The sequence below is a fragment of the Sarcophilus harrisii genome, chromosome 5, assembly GCF_902635505.1.
Source record: "Sarcophilus harrisii chromosome 5, mSarHar1.11, whole genome shotgun sequence".
In the NCBI taxonomy this organism is placed as follows: Eukaryota; Metazoa; Chordata; class Mammalia; order Dasyuromorphia; family Dasyuridae; genus Sarcophilus; species Sarcophilus harrisii.
This window is the reverse complement of record NC_045430.1, coordinates 49302444-49314696: the sequence shown is the minus strand read 5'-3', so window position 1 is coordinate 49314696 and position 12253 is coordinate 49302444. Positions and strand designations below refer to the sequence as shown.

Genomic DNA, 12253 nt, shown 5'->3' with positions numbered 1-12253 from the left:
GGTACAAACTTGTATCTGGTATTATCCTGCTGTTGTTGTAATCTCTTTGCTAATATTTTATTTATAATATTTGCAACAAGAGTCATTAGGGAGATTGTTCTGTAATTTCCTTTCTCTGCTTTGGGCCTTTCTGGTTTAGATATCAGTGCCATATTTGTGTCATAGAAGGAGTTTGGCATTACTCTTTCTTTGTCTATTTTTCCAAGTAGTTTACATAGTACTGGAATTAATTGTTCTTTAAATGTTTGGTAGAATTCACTTGTGAATAAAACTAGACCTGGAGATTTTTTTCTTTTTTCAATTTTTTTTTTCTAAAATGGGATTATGTAAGTATTTTATTTCCTCTTCTGATAACTTGGGCAATTTATATTTTTGTAAATATTCATCCATTTCAGTTAAATTGTCAGACTTGCTGCCATAGAGATGGGAAAAAAAGCTCCTGATAATTGTTTTAATTTTTTGTTTATTGGTGATAAATTCTCCCCTTTTATTTTTGACGGTGGTGATTTATTTGTTCTTTGAGTTTTTTTTTTCCTTTCCTTTTCTTGATCAAAATAACCAAAGATTTATATATTTTGTTAGTCTTTTCATATAACCAACTCTTGGTTTTATTATTTCAGTAGCTTTCTTAGTTTCTATTTTATTAATCTCCCATTTGAGTTTCAAAATTTCTAATTTGATATTTATTTGGGGGGTTATTTTGTTCTTTTTCTAGCCTTTTTAGTTTCATAGCTAATTCATTAATCTCCTCTTTCTCTGTTCTATTTATGGAGCTATTTGAAGATATAAAATTTCCTCTAAAAACTGATTTGGCTGTATTCCATATATTTGATATGTAGTTTCATTATTGTCATTTTCTTGGATGAAATTATGGATGTTTTTGTGATTTGTTGTTTGACCCACTCATTCTTTATAATTAGATTATTTAATTTCAAATTGGTTTTTAGTCTATTTTTCCTTGTCCCTTTATTAAATATGATGTTTATTGCATTTTGGTCTGAAAAGGAAGCATTTACTATTCTACATTTTTGCTTTTGATTATGAGTATTTTATGCCCTAATACATGGTCTGTTTTTGTGTAGGTGCCATGTAATGCCAAGAAAAAGGTACATTCCTTTTGTTCCTTATTTAATTTTCTCCAGAGGTCTATCATATCTGGGTTTTTTAGGATCCTTTTAACTTACCTAGTCTTTTTCTTGTTTATTTTTTGATTAGATTTGTCTGATTCTGAGAGGGGAAGTTTGAGATCCCCCACTAGAATAGTTTTGCTATCTATTTCTTTCTGTAACTGGCTTAAAATCTTCTCTAGGAATTAACCTCCTCTACCATTTGGTGCATGCACATTTAGTATTGTTACAATTTCATTATTTATGGTACCCTTTATTAAGATGTACTTTCCCACCCTTATCTCTTTTAATAAGATCTATTTTTACTTTTGCTTTATCTGAGATAAGAATTGCTATCCCTGATTTTTTTTTTACTCCCGCTGAAGCATAATAAATTCTATTCCAAATTTTTGCTTTTACACTGGATGTATCTCTCTGTGTCAAATATAAACACATTTGTAAACAACATATTCTAGGATTCCATTTCTTTTTTCTTCCAATATAGTCAGTTTTATTTATATGATTCACATGAAGACTGAAATTATCTGATTTATTTCAACAACTGAATCATTTAGTTTGGTATTCTTTAATGATTAAATTATTGCTAATGCAATTTAGTAATAAAATATTTTTTTTAATTGGAAGTTTTTTTTTTATTTAATAGCCTTTTATTTACAGGTTATATTCATGGGTAACTTTACAGCATTAACAATTGCCAAACCTCTTGTTCCAATTTTGGGAATTCAATGTAATGGTTTTTAGTTATCACCCAGAGTTCTTTCTCTGGGCGTAGCTGGTTCAGTTCATTACTGCTCCATTGGAAATGATTTAGTTGATCTCGTTACTGAAGATGGCCAGGTCCATCAGAACTGGTCATCATATAGTATTGTTGTTGAAGTATATAATGATCTCCTGGTCCTGCTCATTTCACTCAGCATCAGTTCATGTAAGTCTCTCCAGGCCTTTCTGAAATCATCCTGTTGGCCATTTCTTACAGAACAATAATATTCCATAATATTCATATACCACAATTTATTCAGCCATTCTCCAACTGATGGGCATCCATTCAGTTTCCAATTTCTAGTCACTACAAAAAGGGCTGCCACAAACATTCGTGCGCATACAGGTCCCTTTCCCTTCTTTATAATCTCTTTGGGATATAAGCCCAGTGGTAACACTGCTGGATCAAAGAGTATGCACAGTTTGATAACTTTTTGAGCATAGTTCCAAACTACTCTCCAGAATGGTTGGATTCATTCACAACTCCACCAACAATGCATAGGATTCCGTTTTTTAAGCCACTCTGCTATTAGTTTGTTTTATGGAAGAGTTCATTTCATTCACATTCACAGTTATGATTAACAGCTCTGCATTTCCCTTCCATTCTATTTTTCCTATATATATATATATATATATATATATGTATATATATATATATATATATATATATATATATATATATATATATTTGTTCTCTCTTTCCACCCTGTCCTTAGTTTTGTCTTTTTATTCACTCTACCCACTACCCTATTTTCTATAATCCTCTCCCTTCTCTTAATATTGTTTTTTAACCACTCTACCCACTACCTTATCTTCTATCAACCCTTTCTCTCTTCTTTTACCTTTTCTCCATTGTTTCTGCCCTCCCTTTAATCCTGTCCCTCTCTTTTCTATTCCTCTTTCTCCTCCTCCTCCTCCTTTTTATATGGTTAGATAAATTTATATAGCAAATTGAATGCTTAAATTATTCTCTCTTAAAGTCAAAACTGATGAGACCAAGCTTCAAACACTGCTCATCCCCTTCCTTTCCTTTGATTGTAATAGGTCTTCCCTCTTCATGTGAACTAGTTGTCCAATTGCCTTCCCTTTCCTCTTTTTCCATTACAGACCTTTCCTTACCCATTAATGTCTTTTTCTTTTATCACATCAAGGACCATTCATAACTACACCCTCATTCCAGATGATATTCCCCTTCCTCTCTCCTCCCCCCATCTGTTCCAGTGACAGATAAAGTTCACAAGAGTTACAGATATTGTTTTCCTATCTAGGGATGTAACTATATATATATATATATATATATATATATATCCCCACTTACCTTTTTATGATTCTCTTGTGTCCATAAATTTTCAGTTTAGGTTTGGCTTTTTTGATAGAAATGACTAAAAGTCTCTTACTTCATTAAAGCTCCAATTCCTCTCCTGAAAGATGATGCTGAGTCTAGCTAGGTAGTTAATTCTTGGTTGTAACTGCAGGTCTTTTGCCGTTTAGAATATAATATTGCAGCCCTTCAATCCTTTATTGTAGAAACTGCCAGATCCTGGGTAATCCTGACTATTGCTCCGTGATATTTGAATTGTTTTTGTCTGTTAGCTTGCAATATTTTCCCCCCTGAGATTATAGTTTAAGAGTTTCCTTGGGGTTTTCTTTTTGGAATCTCTTTCCAGAGGTGACATTGGATTCTTTCAATGAATATTTCCTCCTCTTTCTAGAATACTGGGGCAGTTTTCCTTAATGACCTTTTGTAGGCTTTTTTTTTCCTGGTCCCGGAATTTAGGTAGGTCGTTTTAAAAATGTCTCTTCTGGATCTATTTTCCAGGTCAGCTATTTTGCCAATGAGGTATTTCACATTTTCTTCCATTTTTTCATTCTTTTTAGTTTGTTTGACTTACTGTCTTGCCCTGTTTTGGTTTTTAACATGTGATTTTCATCAATTAGCTTTTGTATCTTTTTTTCCACTTAGTTTCTACTGTTTAAGGAGTTGTTTTCTTCAGACCATTTTTTCCCCCTTTCTTTTCCAAACTGTCGACTCTTTTATGTAAATCTTTCATTTCTTTTCTTATTTTTTCTTCTGCCTCTCTTATTTGCCTTTTGAAGTATTTTATGAACATTTCCAAGAAGTTCTTTTGTCTTGAGAGCAATTTATCTTACTCTTTATGATTTCTTCTGTGGACATTCAGTCCTCCTCTGAGTTTATCTTTTGGTCTGCCCTGTCACATGTTAGCTTTCTATGTTCAAGGTTTTTTCTGTTTCTTGCTTATTTTCTTTCTTTCCTTTTCTTTTGGTATTTCTTTCTTTCTTTCTTTCTTTCTTTCTTTCTTTCTTTCTTTCTTTGTGGAACTGGTGCTCCTGGAGTAAAAGTGGAGCTGTCCCAAGCTTCTTGTGCAGTTCTGAGCTTTGGCTTTGAGCACAGGGGCTCCTTGTGTTTGTAGGGGGGTAGTTTGGCTGTTTTTTCTAGGAAACAGCCTGGTTTCCTGGAGTTTGCATTCTGAGCTGGTACTAGGGGTTGCCCCACTGATTTTCTTCTCTATTGAGCCAGGACTGAGAATTTTACTTGCTGATTTTTCTTTTATTAAGGCCCTCTCGCCAGCTTTCCCAAAATCTATGTGGAGAGTGGTTTCATCAGATTCTGTTCAGAGGCTTGGTTCATTTGGTTTTTGAGGGAAACTTGGAGAGCCAGAGCAGCTTTTTGACTTTATTCCACCATCTTGGCTCCACCCTCCTCAATTACATTTTAATCTGGTTCAGGCTTTAGGCTGCTCGTGACCTGTGGGTTGAATGGTTGAAACTTATGCATTATACTATGTTAGCTCTCAATCCACTCAAATTTATTTTAATGAAAAACTGATTCAATTTTTACAAAATTTAAATTGACAATTTCCTTTTTTGTCACCAGAATGGTTATTATTTGAATGGAAGTTCCTAGTTTCATTGGTGTCCCTAGCACCTAAAACTGGGCTTTAGATATACAACTTGTTGACTTTTTAAGAACTTATGACTTATTTTTGACTGTATAGTAGTTAATTATCACTGACTGAAAATCAACAGATTTTGCTAATGATTCCAGAGTCATTTCAATTGCAGTACTCCCAAAATGTTATTTTTTTAAAAATTAATTTAATGTTTTGCTTAATTTAATTTTTTCCAATAGTATTTTATTTTTCCAAATACATGTAAAGATAGTTTTCAACATTTGTTTTTGTAGGACTTTGTGTTCTAAATTTTTCTTCCTAAAATTTACTTGCTTCTGCCCTCTCTGAGATAGCAAACTACTTGATATAGATTATATATGTACAATCCTTTTAAACATATTTCCATATTTGTCATATTATGCAAGAAAACTCAGACCAAAAGGGAAATAAAACAATAACTACAACAAAACTCTGTTATCTTATTCACAGCTTTGAGTTGTCCTGAAGGGATGGAATATCGGCCTTGTATTCAATCTTGTACAGCCAAAACATGTCAGAATAAATGGTTCTTTGAACAAGAATCATCTTGCCAACATTTAAGAGAAGACTGTGTGTGTACAAATGGAACTGTACTTCATAGGTCAGGGTCCTTTATGTGTATTCAAGAGGAAAGATGTGGTAAGTAGCACTTAATTTGTAAAAATAATTACATTAATGTTTCCTTCCCAAAAATTGGAGATAAAAGTGGAGAAAAAAGGAAAGTAGGGGCAAGGAAAAAAAAGACTTCTTGATATAATTTTAAATGAGAGAGAAGCTTAATTGGCTTCAAAGGTGAGATATTTTCTTCTCAGCCACACATCTAAATACAAGATATTTTATCTACTTCTAGTCACTTTTTCTTCATTATGCTAGCAGATGAAAATAGTACAAAGTAAAAGACCTTGCTGCTCAACATAATATGTGTTAAACCATTAACTTTGTTAATTTCCCATCTTTTCTAGCTGCTGTAGAATCATGTTTCAGGTTGTCATAGTTAACGATCATAAATTTAAAATTAGGAAAAAATCCTTATAGATTATTTAGTACAATCTATTCATTTTCAAGATAAAAAAAAAAAAAAAACAAAACTCTGAGGATCAAATAGTTTCAGTGACTTATCCAAGATCACAGAGTGCTATTGGCAGGATTTGAATTTTAATTTTCCTGAATAGAGTTCAGTACTCTATTTCACCATATGACCTCTACTAGGGTTAGATGGTCAAATGAGAGGAATGATACTGACAGAATAGGATGTAATTATTGTATGACAAGTTTAGGGAGGAAAGATGTTGGAAATGGAATTCACATCAGAAACAAACTTACCATTTTAAAAACTCTATGTACAAGATAAGATAAAAATCTATGGTCATACTCTTACTGAACATACAGACATGGATATGTATATTCCTTTTAGGACTATGAAACTAGGTGACAGTAATATGCAGTCAGCATTGGAGAATGCAAACACTGATTTGCTTTTGGATCTCTGTTTCTGTCACTGTGTCAAAAAACTCACACTTTCTCTGCAATAAAACTTCTATGATAAATAAAAATAAAATATCTACATTGTAGACATGATTCATATTTATAATGTTTAAACGTTTACAAAGCTGTTTTCCCACATTGTTTTATTTTATTGTCACAAAAGTCATATGACATAGCGGATGTCAGTATCTGTTAGCATATCTACTTCACAGTCAAGAAAGCTGAGGCCTGGACTGATTAAATGATCTTCTCATGGTCACATGGATAGAAATAGCATAAAAGAATATGATTCCAGGTTCTTTGACTTCAAAGCCTTTTTCCCCCATTATACTATAACTTCCTAATGTAATCATTAATAAATTATTCAATAATAAAAAGAGCAAAGCACTTCACATATTTGAGATGTCCCAAACATCTTAGTGTAAAAAAGATGATGAATTATCTACTTGGATCATCATAACAACTCTTGGAGATATTATGATTACCCCAGTTTTATTGATAGTAGCCTTGAACTTCTCAGAGACCTGGAACCACTCAGTCTGGAAGTCAAGACTCAGCTCTCAGTCACCTAGACTATATGATACTAAAATATCTGATTTAAAAAATTTTTACAGAAGAGATGCCATGACTTTAAAAATTAAAGCCATTTTGTCCTTATTATCTAGTTCTGTTTATTTGTAACAAATTGTCATTTTCAAAATTTCATTAGGGAGACATTATGATAGAGTAGAATGAAGGCTAGATTTAAAGGAAAAGTGCTGGGTTTCAAGCCTGATTCTATACTCCACGTTTAGATGAGTCACATAACTTTTATACATTTATAGATTGTTTCCTTATATGTAATGTAAAAATGATTAGACTTGAGATCTCTACATTTAAATCTATGAGTCCTAGAATTCATAAGTGGAATGAATTGGATTGGTGAGCTGATAACCCCATTCCCTAATTTTATAGAAAAAGAAACAGATCTCTTCTCAGACTAAGCATTTATAGGATACATTCATTACCTTTTCCCCTAAAGTTTTCCTTCTGCATTAATGTCATTGATTTGCTTATACAAGTCTTTTCTCATTCTTGTCTATCCTCCCCTCCCAGCTGACACTTTTATTTTTTTAAAAACAAGTTTGACTATGTCTTTCTCTTTTACCTTCCCCAATTCCAAAAACTCAAGTGGTTTTCTATCACATCCAGGATCAAGTATAAAACTCTGGCTTTTAAAGACCTTCATAAACTGATCCTTTCTTACATTTCTACCTGAATCTTTTCCCACCATCCTCTTCACCAGACTCATACATAAACACAAACACAGACATAGACACACTACACACACACACATACACACACACACACACACACACACACACACACACAGAGCAATACATTGATATTGGCTTCCTCTCCATCTCTGGACTTGATGCATTTTCAATGGCTATTCTTTATACCTTAAAATTTTCCCCTTCTCCTTTTAGGCAGAGCTAAAATCTTATTCTTTGTGTAAAACCTTTCCCAAGCCCAGCTAATATGGGTGCCTTCCCTCTAACATTATCTTCCTTCTGTCCTACCTATATCTACTTCATACATAGCTGTTTTTGCATGCTATCTTCCTTGTTAAACTGCAAATTCATGAAGAATGAGTTTTTTTTTTGTTTTTTTGTTTTTTTTGGTCTTTCAAACTCAACATGTAGCACAGTGCCTGACACACAGCAGGCTCTTAATAAATATTTGTTGACCTGATTTGACTTAATTTCCTCATAGAAATAAAAAAGAACAAAATCTCAGAAATATCAGAAAAGAAAATTTGTGGGTATGAACCAAAGGAAAATTTTATCATATAGAAACATAAAATTTTAAGATCAGAAATGGTGAAATAACAGCTGGTAACTATAATCCTTAAAACTGTGAAAAGTACTTCATCTGATTGGACCATTACACACTTGTGAGACAGGCACTATGTATATTACTTTATTTTGTATCTGAAAAAACAGATTCAGGGAAGTTGGATGATTTTTTTTAATCACATGGCTAATAAATGTCAGGATTTAGACCCAAGTTTTTCTGACTCAAAAGTCAGTCCTCTTCTAGATCAATGGTTCTCAAACTTTTGTTCATGGTATACCTTTATACTATTAAAATTATTAAGGATTCATCCAAATAATTTTTGTTTATGTGGATTATAATTAGAGATATTTTACCATGTCAGAAATAAAAATTGATTTTGAATTTATAGACCCTCTGAAAGAGTTTCAGAGCCCTTCAAGATTCTCTTCCTACTCTTATAGATATTACCTTACTTCTTCTATAGGTAGGGACCTTAGACCAGTGACATTGCCTTTTGTCATATGTAAGATTGCAGAATAAAATCCCTTAGATGTTTGTTTTTCATTTTGTAATAATTTGTAAAACCATTTATTTCTGTTAGCATGTACTGACAGTCAGGGCCAACCCCGTTTTGCTGAAGAGGTTTGGAATGGGACAGAGGAAGGGTGCTGCCTGTATAAGTGTTTGGAAAATGGAAACGTGATTCCTCTGGAGCCCAATTGTACTGAAGAATTGTCACCAATTTGTAAAAGAGAAGGAGAAGTTGTCATCACCATGATAAACATGCAGTCTTGCTGTCCAAAGGAAGTGTGTGGTAGGTATGCAGCAGGTGGATTTTGACTTCCCAAGAAAAGTGGTCATATCTTTTGGGAAAGCCAGTATCTTCCTGGCTCCTTATTATTGTCTCTGTTTTATATGGCATTAGAACTTAGGCTTCATCTTTGGGTCACCTTTGCTTTCCAAAAGCAAGCCCTCAAGAAACTTGCTTTTAAGTTCTTATTTTTAAAAAAAAATACACATTCACAAATTCAGGAAGGAATTTTCTATATCATCATTAATGGATAACAATCTAGTTTTCTTGAAATTACTTTCACTTTATGAACTCTGAAATTTGGGGATATTTACTCTTTCTTTTCCATTCTACATTTTAAAGAAAATAAATACATATTAAAAATAGCTTGTTCTTCTAGATTAGAATGAGATCATCTGTTCTTACATTCATGAAAATCTGAATCTCATTTTTCTTCTTCAGCCTGTGACATGACTATATGTGAAACTGATATTCCAACTTGTAAAAGTACCGAAAAATTATTTGTAGGCCACAGCCCACTTCACTGCTGCCCACAATACCAGTGTGGTAAGTAATACTTCAATACATACATATATACACATATAGGCATACATACATAAGTACAACATATTTATATATCCATCTGTATAGTACACACAATATACAAACTTCAATATATATACAAATATACATATATAATATATATATATATACACATATGTGCATACACAGCATGTACACACATATATACACAAAAAATACAAAATAAGATTTGTGGATTCACCTATACAGATAAATACATACTCATACACACACACACATACACTATAGGGAAATATATCTATACAGATAAATATGTTATATATGCACATGTCAGTATAAGTGTGTACAGCATAATATACAATACTGATATATACAATAATGTACATAGACACAAAATACATATTCATGTGCATAATATACAGGAACATATACAAATATATGTGAATATGTATTATATGCATATAAAAATACATTATAAGTACACAGATCTGCATATACATGTAATGTACAATATATCTTGGGGGGGACAGGAAGAGAGTTATAGTTATGCATATACATAAATGTGTAGTAAATATAATATACAGGTATATATAAGCATTGTCCATAACATGCACATTATATATATATATTTATATACATATCTAAACATAGTATATATACACTTTTTTATATATTTAGCTAAAGACATATAACAAACATATGGGACACATACATATCTATAAGTAAGTGTATAGTTCTGTGTGTGTGTACAGATGTAGTTATAATCCATGCATAGGATATGAATGTTTATATGCATGTACAAATATGCATCCACAATACACACACATAAATATATACATATATATAGTTTCTCTAAAACCTTAGTGTAGTTTAAAGCTAATAAAACTATTAAATATGTAAACTATTAAAGTTATTAAGGCATATATATACACACACACACATATATCTGTTTAAGTGAATGAAATACAAAGTCTAATGTAGAGTAATGGATTATAATATTCTTTGTAACACTTAGGAAACTTTATAGAGCAGGATGATCTGTTTTCTTTTTTTTTGCAGGAAAAAAAGAGAGAGAAAAATAACTTCTTTGCATTGGTAGAGGTTGATGACCACGGGTACAGAATATTGCATATAATTTGTTGGGCATCTACTGCTCAAATTTGTCTATTTTCATAGTGATAGGATATAGTAGAAAAATTCTGATATTTAATAAATGGAAATGAATAAAATTTATTAATCGAGAAACTGCTATTTTTTAATTCAAAGAAAAATAAAACCATCTTGTTTTGTTTTAACATATTTGTAGCTTTCTTTCTTTTTTTTTGAAACAAAATTTATTTGTCTTTCTGTAGAATGTGACATTTTGGCTTGTCCTGATCCTCCACAATCAGAGTGCAGAGAAGATCAATTTGAGATTCAAGTTCAGCAGGGAGAACCTTGCTGTTTCTCTCCTTTTTGTGGTAAGAAATCTTTAGTACATTGTACTTACAGAACGGAAGAACTGAATAGGACCACCTTTGTCTGATAATGATTTTATGAAACTTCTTGTCACTAGGTGTTTTGAACTTTCAATTCAAGAATATCTGCAGAAAGTTTTTAAAAACAGTGACCTCTTTATTTCACATCTACTTCTAAAATGACAAAAAAGTAGATTTAAAGATATGGTTATATTTGAGATAATATATCAGTTGTTATAACCTCTCTTTAAAATAGGGGATTCTAAATTAGGGTTGTGAACTTATTTTGATGAATGTCCTTCAAAATATTTAGGGTTTCTTTTGTAATCTGATTTACTTTATTTCTTGCATTTAAAAGTATTATTCTCATAAAGGCTCCCTACTCTTCCCTAGACTGTCTAAAGAATCTATGACACACAAAAAGTTAAGAAACCTTGGCTCATCTAATAAAAGCTAGAAATTGAAAAATATGAGTGGTAATAATATTTTTGTTTGTTTATGTACTGCTACAATGTAATATCTACATTTAAAGAAAATTTTTGAAGTTTACCTAAAATGACAATTGTTTGAAGAAAAGGCATTTTTATAAATTATGACTCTCTAGCACTATCTTTATATTTTAATTGCTAGATAACTGTGATGTAAACTATAACTATATTTAATGAGAAAGGCACAGAGTATGACTCTCTTAATAGAGATGTAATTTCTGCTTTATTAATGAAAGCCTGAAAAATGAGAGCCTTTAATTCCCTCTCATTTCTTTCTTAAAAATGAAAAAGTTGCATTTGTAAGCAATTTATATCCATACACCTAAAAAGTCATGCTTGACATGGACAGTATACAATAAACATATTTGGGATATCCAAAGAGATTGAGATAATTGCAAAAGAAGAAATAGAAAACTTTGATTACAAGAAACTAAAATAATTTTGCAAAAAGAAAATTATTTCATTTTCAGTTAAGAATAGAAATGATTGAATTGGAAAATATCTTTGTTTCAAATTTCACCGATAAGGGTTGGTATCCAAAAATTTTTAATAAAAAAAGAACAGATATAGGTATATGTGTATATATATATATACATATATACATTTATGAATGTGAATAATATGATGTTATATATACATATATTCATCCTAAAATTCAATCTGCAATAAATGGTCAAATAATGACAAATGATTCAATAATTCAAATAATTCAATTATGAATTATTAATAACCAGTTTAAAATAAAAACTTCAAATAACCAAAAACAAAGAACATAAAAATCAAAATAATCCTGAGGTTTCTCTTAGAACACAGCAAACTGGTAAAATTGACAAAA

The 12253-nt window shown here is 31.5% G+C and overlaps 1 protein-coding gene across 1 annotated transcript in view; it reads left to right on the top strand.

Annotated features, from left to right (window-relative positions):
• The window catches only part of OTOGL (otogelin like), a 194616-nt gene that overhangs the window by 159151 nt on the left and 23212 nt on the right, over positions 1-12253 (top strand). Inside the window, exons 42-45 of the mRNA XM_031940155.1 lie at positions 5288-5476; positions 8742-8954; positions 9393-9497; positions 10826-10933. Of these exons, the coding sequence (XP_031796015.1) occupies positions 5288-5476; positions 8742-8954; positions 9393-9497; positions 10826-10933 (615 nt within the window). The remainder of the gene's footprint in view (positions 1-5287; positions 5477-8741; positions 8955-9392; positions 9498-10825; positions 10934-12253) is intronic.